Consider the following 25,281-nt stretch of genomic DNA (forward strand, 5'->3'; position numbering starts at 1 on the left):
TTATTGACTCACTGCACACCGTGTGGCGAATCTGCTTTTTGGACAACATGTGGGGCCAGGGGAGGAGCGGGGACAACACCGGCCCGGGGCTGGAGAGCCGAGGCACAGATCCCACTGCCTCCCAAATTCTGGACAGGCATGCTTCCCTCAGAATGGCTCCCTGGCTGTAAAGTGAGGGAAAGGATGAAAATGGGATCACCAAGATGGAAAAAGGTGGAGCTTCCTGCTCTACACATTGGCCCCTTCAAATGCTTTATTTCTCAGTTTCCAGCCTGGAGCAACCTGTGACAGTCAGTGTAAAGAGCATTTCACATAGGAACATGTTAAGTCGCCAGAGAGGGGATGAGAATGTTGTCGACTTCTTCAAGGCAAGAAGGTGATGCACGACACCTGGCTTGATAAAGATACAGTTATACTTCCCTGGAAGTGAATGATGGCTGACTTCATTCAGTTCCTGAGAATGAGCAGCCAGTCTGGATGCATTTTAGGTTGAAGTCTGCCAGGTGCCCAAGGAATTGGCTTCAACACCTGACATATTAGCAGCGCCCTAATAAATGCAACCTGAGCCATGGCTTGCAGAGGAAGGTTTTTAAGGGAGCACTGTACCTTCTCAGGGCAATCACCTGCACACCAGCCGGTGACAGGTGAGACGTCTTGCCAGTTTAGATGGGTAAAGGTAGGAGTCTGTTTAGCTTTTTTAAGTATTCCATAAATGTAATCTATTTTGGGTGGGTATTAATGAAGTTTTCATGGATAAATAATTTTATTTGCATTTTTGTGTCATCTCTCCTGGATTAAGCAGGATTTCAGTGTTATTGCTGGCATTGCTTGCTGAAGATTATGGTGAACTGTTATGCTGTGGACACCTAATCATATTGGGCTCCTTGGCATATTCTTCAGAGTGTTAACAGATAGCAATAGCCATGCCTGTCCCATTTTGGCTGCAGAACCAAGGTCTCTGGTGAGTACCTCTGGTGGAGGCCAGGGACGGCAGAGGCATCCTCTGCTATTTGGTGTGGAATAGTAGATTGGCCCAGGTTCAACTTCTGAGGTTCCTCATGAACTTTGCTCTAAATCTAAAATGAGTGTGCTGGGACTGAGGATTCCCCTCCTCCAAAATGAGACTGTCTTCTCAGCCCTCACATTTGTAGAGGTGAAATCTGTTAAGGTCACAACCCAGACTAAAGTCCAGAAAACTCCTAAACAGAGAACTTATTAGGATTGAATTTATTTGTACAACTGTACAAATAATTGACACAGAGACATAAGGTGGTACAAAACTCTACAATTTCATGGGCTGCTTTCAATATTTCTGGTTGATGCTACCACACCTTGGCCAGTGAGTATCAGCAGTAAGAGAATGACAAAGAAAACAGGGCTAAGAGGGGAAAGAGGCACATATATATGTGCACAGAACAACAGTAAAGACAGCTGTGAAACATCTAGATGGCAGCTAGATGGAAAATATCAGGAATAATTTCTGCCTCCTCCCTCAAACTGTGTTCATCATCCATTACTGACAGAGGGGACTGCAAAATGGTCAGAAACACCCAAACAAGGATTTCGGAGTCATGTAGGAGCTATTCAAGGTAGCACTGGAAAAGTCCTCGACTAGTATCAGCCCTACCCAGCAACAACTAAAACATCAGTGTGTTGTCAACATTATTTTCATACTAAGTCCAAAACACAGCACTATGTCAGATGCAGTGAGGAAGATTAAAGCTATCCCAGCTAAAACCATGACACGAGTAGAATAAGAAGCCCAGCGATGAGCAAGAGGCTTCCTGCCCACCCCAAAACCCCCTCTCCTTTGAGTTGGAATTAAACCAGTGACTAAGGATTGCCCTGAAAGCACTACAGCCGTCCACACTGGGAGCTGAACTATCAAAGGATGAGAGATGCAGTCCTGAGACTGACTCCTGGTGGGATCCCACAGCGGCCCCAGTCCCAGCAGCATGATGGCAAGCGGCACACACGTCACTCTGGGATATGGGGAACCACGGCCTAAAAGGCACCTTGAATACAATTTTCTGCACAAAGCAAAGCTCCTGCAAAGCTGCTGCCTTGCTGTGAAGTACTTCATAGCAATGATTAGGGATGGAACTAGCACCAAAGCCATACTACATAGGTAACTGGAAGAGACGTGATTTGTAGTCTACTCACACAGAAATCCATTATCACCACTGTCATGTTTGCATTACAGTCTTTGGGATTATCAGAAGCAGCAGAAACAGGCTGTGTACTGTTCCAGCTTGTCACATCCCAAGGTTTCCCTGAAGTAAGATTCCCTGCACACCTACAATATGGCAGAGATGAGGGAGATCTGACCCCATGGCCTTAGAAAAACAGGGCCACAAGTGACTCAAGGAGGCAAAATTCGCAACAAGCAGATCCATCAGAGGACCAACTTTGTTGCACCACCTCTTCTTTCTTGCAGACTACATGCAGTCAGCCATGTGCTTCAATAGCAGTGCAACTCTAAGTGCTGTGATAAGCTGCTGTGCACAGCAGCTCTGGCACCGATCCTGCACTCTGCTTTGCCACCACATCCCAGCCCTCCCTGCACACACCCATCCTCTTCCGCAGTCGCCTTCTCCTGATCCAAAAAAGTGGCTGTGGCGGTGGGATATGGAGTTGTCGGTGCCCTGTTCTTCCAGCTTCTTGACCACAGAGGTAGAACAAGGGAGGTCAGGTGTTGCTGGCTCACAGCAGCACTCCTTCCCTTGCACACAGCACCAGAGCAGCCTCCCTCCCTGCTGATGGCCAGGGTCACCAGGACTGACCCTCTGGGCTGGGGACAGGCTGTGCTTGGCAAGGTAAGGTAGAGGCAGGGGAATTATGGGGGCGGGAGGGGGGGGGCGGGGAGGGAGGAGAGAAAGCCCCAAACTCTTTGTCTTCTCCCTAGATCATGGTAAGATTACTGGGATGCAATTTACTCCCATGAACTACTCGTTCATATTGCCCAACACTGACTACAGAGGTGTAGGACTTCACAGTGAGAGGTGTGCATCCTCAGGCAGCCCGACCCTTGCTTTCCGTGCAAAACACAAATTTTCCTGCAAAGCTGACCCTTTGGTGGCAAGGTCAAAGCCTTTGAAGAGGCACCCAAAGTCTGATTTGTTCTGTGGCCAAAGGACTTGCTGTCTGCCCTTTCTTTCCTTACATTCCCTAAGCTCAGCCAGAATCAGAAAGGCTGACTCCTGGAGAAGAGCCTGATGGGAGAGGGCAATGCGACACCGTGTGTGTGGACATGGGCCGGCGTGCTCGAGATGCTTCCTGAAGTGATAATTCAGGAGGGCGTTAATCTAATAAACTGCTGCTTGGTACAGTGAACACAGTGTCACAGTGGATGGCATCCCTCATCATAGCTTAAAGTACATTCATTCAACTCCTGCCCAGCTTGAAGGAGTTTCCAGATGTTGCGGTCCGTGCAAACACCTGCATCTCTCTCTCTCATGCATTGTGCTCCCCTACGCTCATGTGAATCTCACGTGAGGGAGTGGGGAAAGAACTTGGCCGGAAAATGGCTAAAAGACAAACTTGCTCTTCTAATCTGCCTTTCAAAAGGAAAAAGACACTGGCACTCAGAAATGAATAGTCATGCTGGTTTTGCTCTATGCCTAAAGAGCATTTACAGGGCAAAGGAACACATGAAAGGAAAACATAGGTACCACCTCTGTCACCAGTCACATGCTAAGCAGGCACTTGACTTGTTCAGGTAATGCCTTGCTGTGTGAAAACCTTCCTTCCCCCACACACAGTATTTTAATTTAGCTGTAATACCATAATGTTTGATCCTCTATCTTCCAGCGCTGAATCTCTACTTTGTCCTGGAGGAATGACCCTCAAGATGGGGATGGAGGAAAACATGACCTAGACCAGCCTAGGGAGCTGGGACAGAGTCTCAGCAGGTCTCTGACGTGGTATAGTCATGTGCTGAGTATAACCTTAAAATCAGTTCCTCCTTTGAACTACAGACCTCATCATTGTCCTGGAGAAAAAAATGCCTGTGCTCCTCTGCTGTGCCAGCTGAGCTATGCAGGGGACATACTGAAATAGCATCAAGAGTGGCTTATGTTGAGCAGACTAAGGCTGGGGAGAAACGTGACACTGGGATAGGGCTGTATCTCTGCGAAGTGATGAGCTGACACCAGCTGGGAAGCCTGAGCTGGATCTGTGCTGTGAAACGCAAGTCGTTTCCTTATTGAACATCACTCTCCTTTCCTGACGACAGAGCTGGGGCTGTGGCAATAGTGTTTAAAGGGGGGGTGCTACAGCCTGTTAAGGTCAGAGAGGAAATCAAATCTGTCCCCCAGTCAAAATTCCTATGGTAAAAACTCTGTGATTGCCTTTTCCTTAAATTCTGGTATGCTTGGGAGACCCCCTGGCACTGCCCCAGCTGTGCCCCCTGTGTCTAGCCCTCTCTGCTAGCAGGGGAGCCATGTAGTGATGATTTACAAACAGGCTCCCATGGGATGCTGTGACAGCAAAGTGGTGGGGCTGCATTTGAAAAGCCGTGCTAAAACAGTAAAGCACTTGGTCTCTTACTCTCCCACAGGAAGTGGGATTCTCCCACTTTTCTAACAGGTGTGATCTCCCATTTTTCTAACTGGTCTTGTTTTATATATATCCTTTCCTTCTTCCTGTCTCACTGTCACTGTAGGGCTTATTTGGGGGTGTGGAAAAGCAAGCCTGTGCCTGTTATCTGTGAAACTTGTCGCTGGTCCCTGGAAAGGACCTATTTTTAGGTAGGCAGTAGTATGGGGCTATTTCTTCCCAACATGCAGTACTTCCTCTATGCATTGCTTTGGACATACTTTGATGCCTTGCATGTGAAATGTAGATCTCTTTCTAGCAGTACTGTGTTGAGGGGATGAGGGTTTGGGTACCCCTGGGCTTGTAAAGTTGTGTATTGCTTGGGGAGATGCTGAACAACTGTTCTCATGTTTGTTATTCCACAGAACCAGCAGCCTGTCTTTTCAAGCTCACTGATTTTGGGACTTTTGAGAATACACGTAGTTTCAGGGAAGATGATAAATGCCTCATCTGAATCACCATTTGGGGATGGCCTCCCTGAAGAGTACGGCCTGACCACCATTTCTCATCCCAGTCTCAAGGACTGTGGGGAAACGAGGACTTTCTGTTGGCAGGGCTTTCTGTTTTCCTGTGGCCCCTAAAGCCAGGTGACACTCGGGTCCACGCTGGGCTGCTGGCATTGCTGGAAGGCAGCAGGAAGCCACAGGACCCTCCTTCCTTCCCCTGGGCAGGCAGCTGGGAGCAGCAACACCACAGTTTGGTGTCCTGCAGGCAGCAGAGCCACAGCATGCAGAGGTTGACTCCCCGATGGAGTTCATCCACAGACACTCCCTGTTTCAGGGTCTTTTAATCCAAATCTCTGATGTTTGTCTGCTATAATTTATATTGGTACTGCCGATGAATCTGGAACAGAAATTATAAATGTAGTTCATCCTCCCATTTATCCCATGTTTCTCTCTCTTTGCTGCAAACCATGGAAGCTCCTTGAGCATGGATAAGCCAAGAGAGGGCTGCTTTTGAGCATGCTTCAGCTCAGGTCAGCGTCCATCCCCTACTCAAAAGAAAAGGACTGACATCATCCCTCTGACTGGTCCTTGTTACTTGTCCCTGAAATCCTGTGCTCTTGCATATTTGATGTGTTCCCAGTGACTCACCCTTAGAAATGCTTTGAGTTTGCCCCTGCTGCTGTGATTTTGTAGGGGCAAAAGGAAATTTCAGAAGACGTCATTAGCTCCTGTGCTGGTCCTTGTTTTCCTGGAGATGTGAAACCAGATTGTTTTTAGAAGGTCTCCAAATACTGACCGCATGTGGCCTATCATCACATATGAGGTACACAAAGATGAATATATATGTTGAGAGGAAAAATGTCAGTCTCAAAAGGCAACTGCTTTTGAAAGCACTTGTCTCTGTTGCAAAGGCTCTTTTGCTGCATAAATTGAGTCATGTACAAGGGTAGTTTCTATATTTATCATGGATGTTTGGTGATCACAATAAAATCATTAAATACAAGGTACCATTTGCAGTTCACACTTGTACAGGCAGGAGGGCTTCATCTTATAGCTGGCTCACCTGCTTAGTAAGTTGTTGCAAATGTAAGTGAAATTTTAGTTTCTGCAACATGCCTGTTGCAGGTCAGAATGCTGATGCTCACCATCCACTGCTGAGGACTGCTCACTGCAGGGTAAATGGGCACAGATGAAAAGTGAGATGGGTGGAGAGCCACCCCCTGCCCTCCAGGGATGCTTGGCTAAAACTGCAAATATTTGCTGTCAAAACAGCAAGAAGAGTTAGCAGGAATGGGAAGAGGGGAAAGCTGCATTGTCATTTTACTCATTTTGTAAGGATGTTGTATTGCGTGGGCAGTAAGGACTCCTTGGCAGAGGTGAGTGAGGCAGGGCAAAGCTGGGGGGAGACAGGCAGGTTGGTCCAGGGGTCCACGCACACAGCAGCGGTGGCTGCTCCCCTCTCTTGCCCACAAGGGTACCTGCCAGCCTTGTCCTCCTCCAGCAGCTGAGCTCTCGTACAAAGCCCTCAGGTGAGTCCTGCCAGCCTTGGGAGCATGGGGAACTGCTGGAGGCAGTGGGGTGGGGGTGGGTGTCAATCTCTGCTCAGGGGATGATGGACAGCTGCCCATCTGCTTTAGGCAGCTGCTGGTGGAGGTGTCTTGCCACCCCTGGGGTGGGTGGCAGAGTTGGCAGGGTGCTCGTTCATCCCCAGGAACAGGCGGGAGGTGGGGTGGCAGCAGGCCAGGGCACCATCACCCCATGGACCAGGAGGCTCCATTGCATCCACCATGTCTGAGTGAGGATGCCTGAGCAAGGAGTCCAGTGCTTGTACAGTGGGCTTTGTCTCTGCTGGGCTCAGTGGAGAGGTAAATCACATGGGAGTTGTCCTCTGGCAAAAAAAAAAAAATGCTTTTTCTCTTTGTTTTTGAGTCATACAAAAGAGCCACAGGGCAGATTTTCTGTGACTGGCACCGGAGAGCTTCACAGCACTGGTACAAGATAAGAGGTTGCAGAGGGGTATTCTGTGAATGCAAAACCCAGGGACGTCATTAACTCTATCCCAGCCAAAACCAGCACAGGCATTGAAACCTGAACCTGGACATCTCTTAACCTCTCCTTCCTCCTCCAAATCCCTTTCCTAAACCCGCTGCTTCACAGCCAGCCTTCCAGGCTCTCCTGGCCGTCAGTCCACAGCCTCCAAGCAGTTATTCAGCTGCGAAAATAGACAACTTAGCAGAAATGTCTCTAAAAGCAAGCATATCTCTAGGAACTAGTGTTCTGGTTTTGTCAACAAAGCCAGGTAACATTCCTGGGCAAGAAATACTAAAAAAAATAAATAAAAAAAGATATTTTCTTCTTGGTGGTAGCTGGCAGATATCCAGAGATTCTGTCCAGGAGCGGGGTTAAAGCGGGTCCTCTTGCCCTTTGTTGCTCTTGAGAGATGGCTTAGCTTGGCGACTCTTTGGAGGTGGACAGCTGTGCATGCTGGTGGTCTTCCCTTGTGGGTGTGGAAGGGGAGGAAGAGGAGGGTGACAGGGCTGCCAGGGAGAGACAGGAGGGTGCCTCTTTCTCAGTGTGAGTCCTTCGAGGTCCAGCCTCAGCAATCCCTGCTGAAGACCAGCTGCAGGACCATCCTGTAGCTCCGCAGCCTCTTGGGCTTTGCTCTTCTCTTCCTCCTTGTTGCAGCACAGTTGTACAACGCGTGGCTTTCCTGGCACTTCTCCCCCAGCCTTTGCAAGTGCAGCCGAGCCTCCTCATTTCTTTACCTAGCAATCGCTGCTGTGGCTCATAATACTTTGACAGAAAAACCTGTACTGATTTTTCACATGTCTGACATACATCTTCCTGCCAGAAAAATATTTCAGCTTAGGCCTGGCTGTAGAAGGTGGATTCATCTTTGTTTTGTCGGCTCCTTTTTGTGGTTGTGCTGTTTATTATCTGCTCCGTGTTAGTGTACTTCCGCACACAGAAAGGGGAAAACCAGCAGTAGATTTTCCTTCACCTTGTTGCCATCAGATGTCCTCTGCAGATGCATCAGGTGTCATGCTCAGCCTGTTAGCAGAAGGCTTTTGTGGGCTACCACAGGTAAGTATAAATTCACCAGAATTACATCCCAGAGGCACACTATACCCTGAGAGGTGCCTCAGCTCATTGTGCAAAGGACCAACCCAGCGGCACAATCTACCAGACTTTTTCCATGCCGTGAACACCCCGTTCCCTAAATCACCATATGCAGGTGTTTTGTTCAGGGACATTTCTAACCTTCAGCTTTTCCTTCCAGACTTTTTCTGTTTCTGCCTGTGCAGCAAGGTGGAAGTGCCCACCTTGCCAGGCAAGGACAGTTCTCCTCATCTAATTCAAAGCCCCTTATTAAAGCAGGTTTTGATGTGCAAGGAGCAGCTGACTCAGAGTTAGGAGGGTAGGAATGAGGCGTTCAAATTCCTCCAGATGCGAATGTCACCTCTGACCCGGCCACAGAGGGGAGGGGAAGAAGAGAAGTATCTTCTCGCTGCTGCCAGGAAAAGCTCCCTGCCAGCCCTGCCAAAATCCCAGCTGTCCGCAGCTCAGCTGCCGGAGCAGCTTCTCCCACTCGGCTCCAGGCTCTTGTCTGCACTAGGCAGTTGAAGAAAAGGTGTGATTTCAACTGGGTTTAACTAAGCTATCATAAATTTCCCCTGAATGGAAGACTTCAGAAAAATCTATTTGTTTTTTATGTGACTGCTGACAAATGCGTATGTTTACATAGGGGAAATTCCACCTTGGTGGGCTGCAAACGGGTGCAGGATTTCACCCAAACACTTAAAAAGCATGCAAGGCATTGAAAATAAAATAGTCAATCATACATTTAATTTAATGTGATTCATTGCCATTTCATGCAGAGAATAGTATTTATTTTCATTCGGAAATCAATGAAAATCTTCACTTTTATATTTCCCTGAAGTACACAGTTTCCAGACTGGTGTTGCAGGCAGATAAAGAGCCCTGCTTTGGAGTCGGGGTTATTGATTAAAAGAGAAGACAATATTCTGATTACATGTACAGTACAGTGGCAAAGTGATATTATACAGTACATGGAGGGACTTTGGCTTAAATTGGAGAATGAGATATTTATTGCTTGTACAGTTGTGTGATAAATTATTGGCAAGTAGAAGCACAGATGGCTTTCCCTTAAGATCAGGCATCACATGCCACAAATTATCTGGGAAACTGTCATTTTAAAAATAACTCTGGAACAAGTGCCAAGCTGAGAGGGGTATCAGTGTCTAATAAACAGATATAAACACAGCAGTCCCCAAAACTGAAATCTATTTGAATTAAACTATGTAGAGAGAGAGCATATACAATTAGCACCTATTCTCTAGCAGTACAACTGAAAGCTTTTTGTACTGTATTTCTTCTGTCTCTCATCAAGACATTCAAATAATGTTTTTGGTTCATATTTAAGCCTCTATGGAGTTAATGGCTTGAATAGTCCTGTTAGATTCTTATGTTACAGCTCCTTAACAAAAAAAAAAAACAACAAACCACACCGGAAGAAATTTAAGCATAGTTATAGGCAGGCAAAGTTTTTTTAACTGGTTTTCAAGGTGGTGACATGTTTAGACCCTGAAGTGTCTGAGCTCTGGCGCAGCCATCACTCCTATTGTCTTCTCCAGCAACTGCATGTGCTTCACACCTTGGAAAGGCAAGATCCCAGAGCCTGCTGAAACACACAGGTAAAATTATGTCCTGCATCTCACAGCCACAGCTGCTTGCTCCAAACAGAGTATTTATGAGGCTGCACTGTGCAGCTGGGCAGATTGGGGCAGCCCTACACTCTCCGCCGCCATGCAGAGATAAGGGGGAGAGCGGACTGCATTTGCTTATCGCTCACCCTCCTTCTCAAGGGGTGAAGGCTGCCATGTGCAAGTGAGGAGAGCCAGGGCCCCGCCGGCCGCCCCCCCGTCCCCCCGCCAGCCGTCACCTGTCCCAGCCTGTCCTACTCTCACGCGCTTATATGGGCACGGCAGGATGGCATCTCGTGACGCCGCGCTGCTAAAAACAGCCCCAGCTCCCTTCGGCCCCTCGTTTAAACAATGTCCTCTGGCCAGAGCAACCCAGATAGCCTCTGATCGCAGCACAGTCTTGGACTTATTTCAAGGGAAATCAACCCGGAAACCCCTCCACGAGGCCGTGATCCTGAGCGTATGACCCTGGAAAAGCTAGGGATGAGCACCTCCCTGAACTACAAGTCCTTCTCCAAAGAGCAGCAAACCATGGATAACCTGGAGAAACAGCTGATTTGCCCCATCTGCCTGGAGATGTTCACCAAGCCTGTGGTCATCCTACCCTGTCAGCACAACCTCTGTCGGAAATGTGCCAGCGACATTTTCCAGGTAGGTTTCTTCCCGCAGAAAGTTCTGCTTCCCAAGTGGCACTGGCTGAAATTAATGGAAAAGCAGATTTTTACATGTTTTAGTGAGTTCCTTTTAACAGTCAGTAAGACTTGGGGGGGAGTGATTTAAAGCAGCAGTTGAGCGTCCCTGGGGGCCAGGGCTGAGCTCATAGCAGACTAAAGTGTCACCTGTTAGCTGCGGGGACATGGCCGCATGTTAGAAACCAGGGACCAGCTCCTCACCCTGCGATTGCCAGGCACTTTCCTGGGGGCAGCTTGTTGCCCCTATCCTGTCCTTGGGCATGCTGACAAATGGTTTGCTACAAGCATGTTTTTGCCCCGCTGCTTTTGAAAGAGTTTTTCATGGTTTTGCATGGCCTTACGCACCTCTCCTTGTGCTGCTTGGCAAGAGCAGGCCTCCAACCCCTACCTGCCGACCAGGGGAGGCACAACCGTGGCATCGGGAGGCCGCTTTCGCTGTCCCTCCTGCAGGCACGAAGTGGTCCTCGACCGGCATGGCGTCTACGGGCTGCAGAGGAACCTGCTGGTGGAGAACATCATCGACATCTACAAGCAGGAGTCCACAAGGTAACAAGTGAATGTGTACCCTTCAGAGGAGGTTTGCCACAAAAGCAGAAATGGCTTAGGAGGCTGCAGTGGCCTTCTGGTCTTTCTGTTTGTCGCACAAAATGATGTTGTTTTCTCTTTTGGAAATGTGGAAAGGGACTGTGCTGCAGCGCATGCCTGTCTGTTTGCTGTGTAATGGAGTAAGCCCTCACTAAACACAGAAAAATGTATCCAAATAGATGCCGAATTTCCCTGCTTCCACTTACAGCAGATGATTGTGCCATGCTTATTCACATGAGTAACACTTACCGGTGCAAGCAAAGCCCTTGAGGTCAGCATGGCTGCTCACATGAATAAGGGAAAATTAGCTAGTTTCACATAATTTATTTTAAAAACAGTTCAGATGAGTCTTATTTGTCTTTAACCTGTGTGTTCTCATGCTAAAGAAGGGAAAGAAATTTCAAATCTTGTTAGAAAATCCTGAGGGACAGACAGTGCAAACAAGAAGAAAACTGAATTTCACACAGAAGATACCCTGCATCATAATGTCGAATCAAAACTCAATAAAAAAATCTACATTCCTGTCAGCTTGGATTGTGAACTCATGAAATCAAGTCTTATTTAGGATTCCATAAAAAAGAAGGAAGAGCCAGAAATAATATGTATCAGTGCTGTGTGGCTGTGCCACACAGAGCAGAGGAATGGGTTAATCCTAAAAAGTAAGATTACTCCTGAATGTTAATTGCCTGCATTGGGTGTGTAACGGATCCAGCAATAGAAGAAGGTTGTGTTCTTGTCCTTCTTGCCCTGGGATGGGTCAGATGCATGGTACCACCTTGAGGAACTTAGTAGGGGGGAAGCTAAACCTGTTCCCAGGCTGCCAAGCAAGCAGCTCTCGCCACCCAGGGAAGCTGCCTGTTGCCACCAGCATGCATCATTAGGGTCACTTTTGTATGGCAAGGTGTTTTGTGCACCTGAACGAAGGCATAATCCTGGCTGTGCTCCCTGAGAGTCTACCTATCCCACCCCAACAAGCAGCTGGGTTTCACAGGGGCAATGAGGTGGTACCACTGCTGCAGGTGGACACAACCTTCAGAGCCTGGCGCCTTGGGTGGCTTGGGGCACTTCTACCCTCCTCCAGTAGAGGAGGACAGTCACCAGCAGAGAGGACTTTTAGGAGCCCAGTGGTGGCTTTGGCTATTCTTGGCTGTTTGAATCCCATCAGGGACTGTTGTAGCTGGGCATAGGTTGGAGCTTCAAAGCATCGGAGAGCACAAAGTTGGCTTAAAATTGTCCTTTCTGCTGCCCTTTGCACTAAGTGCCAAGGGAAGGCCAGCTACCCTTGTGTGTGTCATTGATACCCAAATATTATTTTAGTCAGGAAAATCTCAGAGGAAATGAATCAGCAGAGGTACAGTGGTGGACTTTGCTTTTGACCAAATAAGCTGGACATGTATGGCTTCATGTCTTTCTTGGATTTGGGTTTTTTTCAGCTCACAGTTTTATTTAACTTAAAAAATATTAAAGGAATATAGCTCCTTTCCCCATGTAGTTCATGGGCAATTGGAACAAAATTCAGTTAAACAGAAATGTAAGAGATTTAGTAGATTTTTTTAAATTCCACAAAATACAACATGATTAATAAAAGGGGACAATAGAAAAAATTATAAATATGAACAGGTATTTGCTTAGATATTTGTCCAAAAGGTTCATTTATTTAGTCTGTTAAGGTGCTTATTTAACCTTCACATATGTCCTTAGAATGAAAATTATCATCAGAGTTACGTAGCAGCAGCAATGCATAGCAGCATTATCTAAACTATTTGGCACTTTGTAGGCCTCAGCTGCTTATCTCCCTCTGCCTAACGTTCCTCAGGCTCCCGTGAGAGTGTGAGCAAGATCTGCCATGGCTTTACCCTGTGCTGTCCCACTGAAACCAAAAAGTCAAGGGAAATCAAGTCTTCTCCACTTTTTCCCTTTGTACCAGTCTCCTCCATACAGAGGTCTGGGGTCTGGCAGAGGTACATAAGAAGAAGGGTGAGCTGTGCGCTCCTTGTTACTTCCCAAGACAACCCTTCAAACCAGCAGCACATGTAATTTCCAGACAGGAGCCTCTCCCCCTCGAGTCCTCATGTGGGTATAATTCACCATAACTGTGTGTGCCAGAATGATGCCAGCTCCCCGCTGCACTTCACGTGAACTTAGGAGAGGGAGGGGAACTCAGCTAAGGAGCAAGCTTTGTCTCCTGCTTAGGCAAAAATAATTTCTTTCAAAAATATTTTTTAAAATTTTAGTTTCTATTTGAATTAAGGAATTGTTTGTTTTGTTTGTTTTTTTTTTAAATAAGAGCTGGGGCAGAAACTGGGTTATGGGGTTGGCAGGGTATACCCAAGTCCTCATATGCAGCTCTTCCTATTACTAAGAATCACACCGTATGGTCTTTTATCCCATTGCTCATCAAATTACAGTTGATGGCAGGTAGCCTGTTGGCCAATTTAGAATCTATTAGTGGCACAAGGAAAGAAATCTTCAAGCAGGATGTGGCTTCTACAAAGCTTTAAAGGATGCCAAAGGGCTGAACCCAGTGGAAATAGAGTTGGCTAAAATATTAAATCAGTGTTTGAAAGTCTGTAGGCACTGATTACCTGAACCATCTGAGGAATATCAGAGTGCCTGCTGCTACCAGGAAAGGGTAGCAACAGGAGTCTGTGGACTTCTCACAAGCTCTGGCAGCCTCTAACCAGCTTGGCCAGCTATTCCTGATCCCAAAGTGCTTTGGGATTTGTTACCAACTGAATCCTGATCAGGGAGGGTGGAGCACCCTTTCTCCCTTGCACCTACCAGGAAGAGCCCTAGTTAGGCTGTCCCTGCAACCCTGAGCACAGACAGAGCAGTGTATGTAGCACTGTGCACAGCAGGGACCAGACACTGTGCTGGGAGCAGTGTGCATGGGCTTTGCAATGGTGGTGCTGTGCTGCAGGGTGGGGTCGCCAGCACCACCAGCAGCAGCTACCCCTGACACCTCAGAGGCCTCAGCCAGAGCTCCAGAGGGAGGATGTGGCTCTCGAGGACAGGCTGCAGGGATGTCTGGCCATCTCAGATAGGCTGGGCCAGGGACATGGGCAAGGGAGTTGCAGGAAAAGCCCCACAGACTGTGCAGCAAAAGAAGTGAGGAGAGACATCACTTGGATCCTTCCCCACGGAGACAAAGCCCCTAGTCACCTGCACCAATGGTTTTCTTGGGCCAGGCGTTCGCAATAGTACCAGTGTAATGGAGCTGCAGGAATCCCTATGTCCCTATGAACCTTTTTGGTCTTCTCATTTTTTCAAGCCTCATTTCTAACCTGGTTCACTGCTTTTGTGGGAGTCCATCATTGTGGTTGATTTTCAGGGACCACCTGAACATATGAAACCATATTGGCCCCGGTACCAAGAATGGTCCATCCCATATACAGAAACTCAAGCAATGGTAGCAGGGTGCCTGTATTTATTAACAAGGAGCTCCTGATAAAAATAAAAGATTAAAAAATAAGAAAAAAAAATGTGGACAAGTGACTCAGAAATATTTTGAGACACTGTCCAAGCATGTACAGATGGAATTAGGAAAGCCAAAGCCCACCTGGAACTGAATCTGGTGAGGGATGTGAAGACTAGCAAGAAGAGATTCTACATGTACACAAGCAGCAAAAGGAAGATTAGGGAAAGTGTGGGTGCACTGCTAAATGGGGTAGGGTGTCCTGTGACAAAAGACATGGAGAAAGCCAAGGTACTCAATACCTTCTTCACCTTGGTCGTTACTGGTAAGATCGGCCTTCAGTGTAGAGCAAGGAAGACTTATCATCAGTAGAGGGGAATCAGATTAGGGAATATTTTAAAAGGTGAACTGCCTGATGGGAGGTACCCATGAGTGGTGACGGAGCTGGCTGATGTCATTGCAAGGCCACTCTCAATAATCTTTGAAAGGTCGTGGCAACTGGGATAGGTTCCTGAGGGCTGGACCAGAAGAAAGCAAATGTTACTCAATCTTCAAGAATTGCAAGGAGTAGAATCCAGGGAACTACAGGCTGGTCATCCTCGCACTGGTCCCTGGAAAGTTGTTGGAGCAAACCGTCCTGGAAACCATTTGCAACATATAAAAGACAAGAAGGTGTTTAGGAAGAGTCAGTATGGATTTATGAAGGGGGAATCACACCTGACCAACCCAAAAGACTTTTAGAGTGAGATGACTAACTCAGTGAATGAGAGGAGAGCAGTGGGTGTTGTTTTATCTAGACTTTCGACACTGTCTCCTGTAACAACTTTATTGACAAACTGATGAAATAAGGCCTAGAGCGGACAGTGGACACTGAGTGAGGTGGGCTGAAAACTGGCTGAACTCCAGACTCAAAGGGTTATGGTGAGCAGCATGAAGCCAGGTAGAGGCCAGTCATTAGTGATGTATGCCTGAGATTGATACCAGGACCAATACAGTTTCATATGTTCACAAATGACCTGACTGTGCCTCATACAGTCATGCAGATTCTCTCCATCCCCTGACCAGGTGCAGGCACTAGGTGATGTGATGGTACAGTAGGGGCTACACCTATCTTAGGGTCCTCAGTAAAAACACTATCTAAGTTAGATTCAGAATTTCCATACAGATCTTTCTGGATTTGTAGAAATACTAAGGAAAACATGCCTTGTAAATAAACAGTGGTTTTGCTAAGGTCTTACTATGTCCTTAATTAAAGTGTGTTCCTTTATGTGCCCAGCAACTTTTAATTTCCTCACTAAATCACAGAATCACAAAATGGCTGAGGTTGAAAGGGACCTCTGGAGGGCATCTGGTCCAGCCCTCCTGCTCAAGCAGGATAACCCAGAGCCAGTTGCCCAGGACCATGTCCAGATGGATTTTGAATATCTCCAAGGAGAGACCCTACAACCTCTCTGGTCAACCTGTGCCAGTGCTCAGTCACCCTCACAGTGAAAAACTGTTTCCTCATGTTCAGAGAGAACCATCTGTGTTTCAGCTTGTGCCCATTGCCTCTGTCCCTGCCTGGCTCCATCCTCATTCACCCTCCCTTGAGGTATTTAGATACCTGAAGGTATTGATAATATCAAGGTCATTGTTAAGAACTGCCTGAACCTTCTTTTATCCATGCTGAAAGTCCCAGCTGTCTCAACCTTTCCTCACAGAAGAGATGCTCCAGTCCCTTCATCATCTTAATGGCCCTTTGTTGGACTCTCTCTGGTATGTCCATGTCTCTCATGTACTGGGGAGCCCAGAACTGGACCCAGTACTCCAGGTATAGCCTTACCAGTGCTGAGAATCCTCCTCCCCATAGAACATGCTCAATACTCTTGCACATTAAGGTCTAAATCCACTTTTAATGGGAAAGAACAAGCCTGTAGCAGTCAAACACAGGCTTAGCACCTCAAAGAGCTGAGTCAGAGAACCAGAGCTCAAATCCATTAGGCCATTTCAGCTACCTGCTGCTTCTTTGGTCATAAGTCCATTTATGATGAATCTTTTCTTCTACTAAAGCCATGCTGTCATTTTCCTACTGGCTACACTTTAATCTTCCATTTCAGGAGCAGCCACCATTTTAAACTTAGGGGTTGTGTTTTGGCCTTGGCTGCAACTACACAGACCTAGAGGATCTCCTCTGAAGTCAGGGAATGTTCTGTTAAAAACCTCTCCTTTTGCTAAGCTTAGAGAGGAGACTATAGATCTGTTTACTTCTAGTCTTCTGTCACTGCCTTCAGGACCCCGCTAGTTCAGGGAGTTCTGCCAGGTTTCTTCCAGCTCTTTGCGGCACCTTTGAAGGTTGGCTACTTCTGGCTGAACTTGTTTGACACCATTGCCTTTTTGCCCTGTGCGATGTGTCTTTCATGCTAGTGGCACCGTTCCAGTGTCAAATAACATTCTAGTAGTTTCTGGTTCTGGTCTTGTAAATATTTGCAGGAAGAGCAGCTATTTCAGGCTTAATTAATCACTTTGAAATTCATTGTCTGTTATTGCCCTCACATGCAGGCCCTCCCACTGGTGCACTACAGCATGAATATATATGGGGCTGTTTGCAGTCATTTGCAAACAATGTAAAGCATTCTTTATAGTGGAGACACACCTCTTTTGACTAGCATTGAAATGATGCTGAATTTGACACACAGAGTGCCTTATGTAAATGTGTGCTGGAAACTTGACCCAAATAATACAGGCTTCCTTCAGAAGTGCCCATCTTGTTTTATTCTGGTATATCATGTTATATTGCAGATTACAGGTTTTCCTTGTGAACCCTTTACATTCCAGTGCCCTCCTGAAATTAAAAAATAAGGATGCATGAGACATTTTAGTGGGTACTTAATCTTTTTTTAAACACATGTAATTGATCACATTCCATTCCCTTCAGAAGAGAAAACCTGTTCTTTGTCATTAAAAAATAAATGCAATGTCCACTTTACCAAACTGTATGGAAAAACTTTATTGTAATATAATCTAAAATAATTACCTTTCCATGAATTTTTAAACTTGTAATGGAATGACTGGTTGTCTCCTTCCTACAGAGCTCTGTAGAATGGCTTGTAAAAAAATCTTGCCATTAAATTCTACAGTTTTGGAAAATATTTTCTCTCTAATGATGACAAGATGTATTTCTATGATGTCATTGCTCCACTTGCTACTAGTCATAGTCATAGTTCTTCTTCCAAGTGGTAGCAGAAGGGGATAATGGCTCAAATTGGAAAGATCTAATGTTGACACAGTAGGAGTGGCAACCTTTGGACACTTGAACCCGCAGGCACGCTCCCTCCATTGATCTACTAACTCTGTGCTCCAGTACCACATCCTCACACACTCATGTGCTTGCCGCAGACGTGCTCAAGGTGCTAAGCCTGAAGTGTGGGATCAGAAATACATCAGCTTGCCCACACAGACTGGACCAGAGCTTTCAATTACACTGGGAATGTCAGCTAAGTGGCTTGTTTAGAGGAAGCTACAATTAAATTAGTTCCTAAAATAGCGGGGATTGACTTGTGTGTATATGGCTAAATCATATTGGTGAAGAGAAGATCAAGACTGAGCTATAGTCTGGTGACAGCTCCTGGCTGAGCACAGGAAAGAAATGCTTCTTTTGTACCTCATGCCCGTGGTGGCTGGTACAATTGAGTAGCTACTGTTAAAAATTCCAATGCTGTACAAGCTAGACGCGTGCCACCCAGCTAAAATTAATTTGTGTGAGGCCTTATTTTGGTTGCTGGCCTAGTGCAAAGGGCAAAAGTACCCAGTTCTGTTTGATATTGACAGTCCTGACCTGGGCCTCACAAAGCTCACCAGCAGAGGTATAGAGTTAAGGGCATGAAGGTCCACCAACACCTACAACTCTCTCTTCAAAATAGCCCCTGAATAAGAGCTTTGCCGCATTAAGGCCAAGTGCCCAATGTTTTACATGATGAATTCTAAAGGAATTACATATGTTTCATATTTCAGACAGATGTTGGATAACATGCTAATTAAAGTACACGAGTAGTCTGAGATCAGTCTTAGTGAGCTTATTTACATTTTTAAATATGAGCAAGTGTTCAGTCACACTCCCAGCTGGAATCCCCATATGAAGTCATGTTGCTATATTGTGATCACATCCTGCTTGTGTCAGGACTTCAGCTGTACGGCTGTCTATCTAGTTATCCTGTGTAGCAGCTTTAAGTCTACTCTGCATATTCAGGTCAGCCTTGGACACTGCTATACAAAGGTATCCTATTTCACGCTGATACCCTAAGTGTTGTCACCAGAAACTCATGAGCACCAAGTCTGTTTTAAACTTGCTTTGTTTTGCAGACCTGAAAGGAAGTGTGACCAGCCAATGTGCGAAGAGCACGAGGATGAGAGAATTAATATCTACTGTTTGAACTGTGAAATGCCCACCTGCTCCTTGTGCAAAGTCTTTGGTGCCCACAAAGACTGTCAAGTTGCTCCTCTCACAAATGTTTACCAGCAACAGAAGGTAAATATCTTTTTGTATCTCATAGTCCTCCCAGAAACTGACAGGACCATCAACAGGAAAGTATTCCCATGGGCTTCCTGCAAGGTTCTAAAGGGCCCTGGGGGTGCCTTTGCCATTCCTTTGTGTGTGAGTGAAAAGCTCATCCAAATCTGTAGGGACTGTTTAGAAAAACAGCAAAATAAATTTATGAGAAGTCACACAGAAAGATTGGGGGACACAGTGTTAGCATAGTGAGTAAACGTTTTAGACAACAATTTGACATGAAGCTGAGGATCTCTCTTTCAAGGTTCCTAATCTCTCTTTTTTAGTGCTTTTAGATCAGAAGAACAAGTGGGATTTCCAACACGTGAACTGGAAAGAGAACAGACCATTACAAATCTAACAGTTATCTATCAGACACCTTTGCCTTTAAGCATCCTATTTTTAAGAAGACTTAAGTGAAAAACCTCCTCCTGCAAGTGAATGCAGGAATATTCAATAGTTGGCAGCACAGGATGTACCTAACATCCTCTGCCCTTGCTGTCACCAGTAAAAGACTTGTTTATTTTTAATACAGTATTAATTTAAAACCTGACTCACTGGGTTATTCTCCTGAGATAAACAGCTCATTTTTCTGGAGGGCCCCAGTGGGGCAAGCAATCAGACAGGCCAAGTTTGCAATCCCAGCCTCCAACTTTGTCACACAGATGCTTGTGTGTGGAAACTACAAATGAGAAGTCGCTTTAGGAAAGTAGTTACAAACATCCTTTTCAATCAAAAAGGGAGGTAGAAGGGGGAGAAGGTTCTTAGACTAAATCCATGCTGCTGATCACTCCCTTTGTGTGGAGATTTGCAAGCAGTGATTTCTCTCCCCATATGCCTGCAGAAAGTGGCCGCCACGCCCAAAACCCGGAGACTGCAGGATGCGTGATTCAAAAGACCCTTTACAAAGCTGTGGAGGCCACAGACATGGTTGCATCTGTCACTACAGCAGTGTGCCAAGGGCACCTTGCCCTCTCCAGCACCCTCACCAAGTTCCCTAGGGACTATCTTCCCTATCTCTCCTTTTCCAATGATATCCCACAGTCATCCCCCTCCCCACACTTATGTCATTCCCTTCTTCCACTTGTTTCCCTCATGCCAGTGGCTCAGCCTTCACCCTTTCCTCCTCTTCCTTCCCCTCTCACCAAAGCCCCAGCCCCACTGCTCTTATGCCAGGGGTTCTGTAGCACCCTGGTCCCTCCAGGCCCATGGGCTGCCTCCTCTCTCCAGAACCAAGAACTACAGCCATCAGGGACATAATACAGTGGGGTGGCTAGACACAGCCACTAAAAAAAAAATCCCTCAAGAGGCAAAGACTTTTCTCTCAACAAACCCAGAGGGAATATTTCTGAGCTGCTGAAACATAACACTTTAGACAAAAGCATCTAGAAGAGCCTCCTAGAACAAAGTGCTTCCTCCTTTCCAAACCACAGCTTCTTCTCCATGAAAAGTTTCAAAATGTCAGTGTTTTCATAGTGTTTCAGGAGAGGAAACAAATGTCAAAATACTAGTGGGTAACTTGTGGGCAGGTAAAGCTCCAATTTTCCTTGGTTCTGTTGGAAAGAAGAGCTAATACCCTGGCACAGCTCATTCATCCCCTGCTCCCCACAGTTAGATATGCCACCCTGAAGTGGGACATTGTCTAAACCCCCCACCGCTTGTTCTCCCCTTATTTCCTAGTCCGAGCTGAGTGATGGCATTGCTGTCCTGGTGGGGAGCAATGACAGAGTACAAGGGATAGTCACGCAGCTGGAGGAGACCTGCAAGACGGTTGAGGTAGGTACCTCCCCTTTAAATGCAGATATTTCAGCATGAAGTCACGTCTTTTAAACTGATGGTAACGATCATTCTTTAACAGACCTCACTTTACCCACATGCATTCCCACATTGTTTTGCTAAACCATTACCTGTGGCTTTGTACGGTATCAGCTGTACTGCCTCAACCAAAAGATTGGTCCTGCTCGGCACCCTGCCTCTGACATTGGCCACGTGGTTGAGGACAAAGAGTAAGGATAATCCACATCAGCATGCCTTGCTCCGCATTTTTAGTGGCATAAGACATCACTGAAGTTAAAAGCAGATCCAACAAAATGCCATCAACTCCCAGTTCATTTAACATCTACAATCTAGTGCTAAAGCTGTAAAACACCAGTATTAGTCTGAGGCCTGACGGGTCCTGTGAACAGAGTCTTAGTTTCAGCCATAGGGTAGACACAGCATGGCTCCCAAGTGTGCCATTGAACTCTGCCTTTGGTTACTTTGCCCCCTATGCAGAAGTGGTTATTAAATATACTTATTTTGTTCTTTAAGGAGTCTGGTTTTGATGCTCATTGGAGGGAAGAGTTCAGGTTCTTATTGTGATTCTGGATTTTCTGGTAAAGGTCTTGCTTTGACAGAGCTGGAATTAGTTTTGTGTCATTCAATAGCAGAAGTGGTTTTCATTTCCTCCAAGAGGTCTGCACCAGCAAAGCAAATACAAATATCAGCTCTGACCAATCTGAGCATCACAGAGCAATAGGCTGAAAGGAGCTCATATTAATTGATCTTATCATCAGTTTGGTGAAGGATCTACTGAAGGAGTCGCATCCCTCTCAGCCCAATTAGAATTATATTGACCCTTCAGAACTGGAGCAGAAAAGAGAAACTGCAGAGAAAAGAAGTTAATCCAAGATGTATAGATTCTAATTGGTAAGAAAAATTGATTCCACAATCTACATACACAATTGTCCAAAGCTTCTATTTCCTTAGATCAATGAAGAACAGAAAATGGCCAAGTTTGGTTCAAAGAACATAAAACCATTAGCCCAAGTAAATGAGATAACATGTTAGCAGCAGTCAGAACTTTGTAGTCAGGAAGCCTTCATGTTGCAAAGATAAAATTGGCTGCTATCAGGACTTTGCAGACAGGAACAAGCCTTTCAAGTAGGTTAACTGCAGAAATTTTAATGATACAAAAGCAAAAGCTTATACTCATTTAAGTTGAACTAGCTGAACCACAAACACAACTTCAAACATCTAGTCTGAAGTATGGAGAAAACCCTATGCTAAAAATACCTTAATAAATACAACAGTTTCTGAAACTAGCTTCCTCAGAGTCATCCACTCAGTTTAAAGTCTAACCTTTAAACTTGAATCCCGAAGAAAGTACAGGCATTTTACCTTTAGATGTTTTCACCTTTAAAGCCAGAGATTGCAGAAAATAGATCTTAGAGCTTACCTTGACACTTCCATGTTACATTTCAAGCAAATCACATTTCCAACCATACAAGAACTTTGTCTGAATTGACATCAGTTTGTCCTTGAAGATTAAAAGCTACAGCTGGATCTGAGAAATGTGCACACATGAAAATAATGTTTATAATCCAGGATTCTCTCCTCTTTCTGCTTAACACTTCGCAGAGAACAATAAGTATCTGCTTTAGCAGAAAATACATGATCATTTTTCTTTTAGCTGGAGTAAGCAATAGCCTACAGTTCTATATTTAGCTATTGCTCCTATTCAAACCTAAACAATAGAGAAAACAAAAAAACCCTGCTTAATAGTTGTATAGTTTTTAACGGATTGAAAGGTAGACCAAATTCACATATTATACTGAAAATACAAATAGGAAATATAAAATGCTAAATAATGGAAAACAATAACAAATAGTTAAGTACTGTTTAGCCCTGTAAACAATACAAGTCAAATAATGAAGGAAAAATTAGTGTTTCTTCCAAATGCTCATATTGTAGGCCAGTGAGTACAGATACTTCAGAACAAGCAGTGCAACCCATGCTCAGTGGCAAGGACTCCTTTCTTTCTGCTGTAGCCATGCTTTAAAAAACCAAAAAGGCTGAGAATTTTTTAGAATGGAAAGTCATATATTTGTTAACCTTTTTCATTATTCAGAATCTGATTAGGGTAATTCCATCAAGCAGAGACTTTGTATGGGAACATTTTCTACAGAAAGAGAATATTTCAGCATTTGCAGTTATGAACCTGTTTTGCACTCTCACTCTTGAGGTTCACAACTCTAATATCTCCTGGAAGGAAATATTATATATTAGAGCTTAGAGATAGGGAAGGATCTCTCAGGGCACCCTGCTTGTCACTCGCTCTTCTTCCCCTAACACTTGTCCTGTGTCAAATGGCAAAGATAGCACACACCTGTCTCGAAATTAAGGTTGTTTTACAAGTGATCTGAATGACATTTCAGAGGAGGTCATTGTAGACTAAACTGAAGAGGAGTCTGGAGCAAGCGGAAGTGCAGGAAACACTGGGAGAAAGCTAGAAGAGGAGTGAAAGAGGAGAGGAAGATTATCTGAGGTCTGAACAATAGAATGACACCCAGGAACTGTGACTCACTTGGTTGGAAAGCTTCCTTTTCCCCACCCTACAATTCACTAATGAAGAATTTCTGGAAAGTGACAAGCACCTCCAGAAGAGCAGGACAAGCCTGCCCTGCCCTGCAAGGAGTTTTAAATTAGGAGTGTATGTACAGCCTAGTCTTTCTCATTGGGAAGCAGAGGTGGATACTTGGGTCAAAGCAACAAGATCTGTATTTGCCCCCCAACCCTCAATGTAGACAGTGATTTTTGGCCACATGTCCATATTGGAAAGGCTTTCTCCTTTGAACCATATAGAGCAGACCGTCACCACTCGTAGGAAAGAGCTCTGGCTGAAAGTCAAGAAGAAAGTTGGATTCTCTCTGACCAAGTAATATGAATGATCAGTCTTATCACTTCCAGAAGTACTGTGGGACTGTTAATAATCCAGTGCTGCCAGGATCTCAGCATTATGCCCCAAGGGACAAAATGAGGAATTGATTCAGCCTCAGTTCCTAGGAAAGAGATTTAAATAATCACCACCATCCACAACCGGATATAACCACAATAATGTTATGCCTCAAGTACTTCTATTTGGTAGATCTCAGACATTATAGTTAATCTGTCTTCGATTTCCTCCCCATAAATCCTCCCTTGCAAGTGCATTGTGTTCTTGTCAGAGAGTGCTCAATGAAGCAGTCATCAAACCCATCCTCCTTACTCAGTGAAATATGCTATGTTGTCTGGCTGGAAGAACAATAAAAGTGTCTCAGAAAATGATGTGAAAATCAGTGCCTGAAGGTAGGGTTGGAACCTGATTCCTCTTTCTTGTCTTTGTGTTTATGTCACACACTATTTTCTTTGTGGTACCTCTACCCCATTCAGTGCACAGTAAATGGAATATAATGGACACCTATTGTAAAAATAGAGCCTAAGAGGGCATATGTGAAAACCAAGCCCAGCCAGGATAGTTCCAGGTTCTCTGGTAGGAAAAAAGCTGATTTCAGATGATTGCTTCTTTAAAAAACATTCTGTTCGTGCAAATGAACCCAGCTGCTAATATGGTGGGGGTTTTTACTTTTTCTGCAGACTTTGATGTATCACTACAGACATCATAAATATCTTTCACAATTTTTAGGAGACTGACAAATTATACAGTAACCTGTTTGGGGGCTTTCAGTGGCTTGAAACTCAGAGTTTGTGGCCAGTTTTAAAACTTTTGTTCCAATAGCTTTGGACTTTGAAAATCATAAACGTCTCTGGGGTCATTCAGAATCCTTTGCACTGTTCAGAAAGAGGAATTTCTTTGATTAAAATGCTTCCAAGTAACAGTAAAAATAGAAACTCTTTTAAGAACATAACATGTTTAACGTAAACCAAATGATTCACAGGAATGCTGCAGACGACAGAAAGAGCAGCTGTGTGAAAAATTTGATTATCTCTATTCTGTACTGGAAGAAAGAAAAAATGAGATGACACAAATAATCACTAGAACCCAAGAGGAGAAACTGGAACACGTCCGCTCCCTGATGAAGAAGTATGCGGATCATTTGGAAGCTGTGTCAAAGCTGGTTGAATCAGGAATCCAGTTCATGGAAGAACCAGAAATGGCAGTGTTTTTGCAGGTATAAAGTCTATAAATCAAGATAGAAAAAGACTGATGGGTTTATTGAAAAACTATTTAAGCATTTCTCAATTTTAGGCACATTCAGAGTTTGGCCATCTTTGAGTGAACATTTATGCAAACTCATTTTTTAAACACTTGCCTCAGCACAGACAAATGACTAGTCTTGTTGTGAATAGTATCCAAACCAAGAACATGAGTATTTGCTATTTACACCAAAATATACTATCCTGTGTAGGAATTTCGGGTCCCCAAAGAAGAAATGCCAATTTTCATATTTTCTGACATATCTGTATTGTCCCACCACTATAATATATGTGTATATGAAATTCTGTGAGTTATAGATTTCATTTGCATATTGACAGAGTG

The 25,281-nt window shown here is 45.0% G+C and overlaps 1 protein-coding gene across 4 annotated transcripts in view; it reads left to right on the top strand.

The window, feature by feature from the left end:
• Positions 1–9,884: 9,884 nt before the first annotated feature.
• The window catches only part of TRIM55 (tripartite motif containing 55), a 39,724-nt gene continuing 24,327 nt past the window's right edge, over positions 9,885–25,281 (top strand). For 3 of the 4 annotated variants that reach the window (XM_075085141.1, XM_075085140.1, XM_075085139.1), the window contains exons 1-5: positions 10,065–10,417; positions 10,832–11,004; positions 18,797–18,962; positions 20,664–20,759; positions 24,680–24,913. In XM_075085141.1, coding sequence (XP_074941242.1) covers positions 10,229–10,417; positions 10,832–11,004; positions 18,797–18,962; positions 20,664–20,759; positions 24,680–24,913 — 858 coding nt within the window. In that variant the 5' untranslated portion in view covers positions 10,065–10,228. Of the gene's footprint in view, positions 10,418–10,831; positions 11,005–18,796; positions 18,963–20,663; positions 20,760–24,679; positions 24,914–25,281 lie in introns of all 4 variants that reach the window. The other variant, XM_075085138.1, reaches the window with a different exon arrangement.

Source organism: Phalacrocorax aristotelis, chromosome 2 (genome assembly GCF_949628215.1).
Source record: "Phalacrocorax aristotelis chromosome 2, bGulAri2.1, whole genome shotgun sequence".
NCBI classification, from domain to species: Eukaryota; Metazoa; Chordata; class Aves; order Suliformes; family Phalacrocoracidae; genus Phalacrocorax; species Phalacrocorax aristotelis.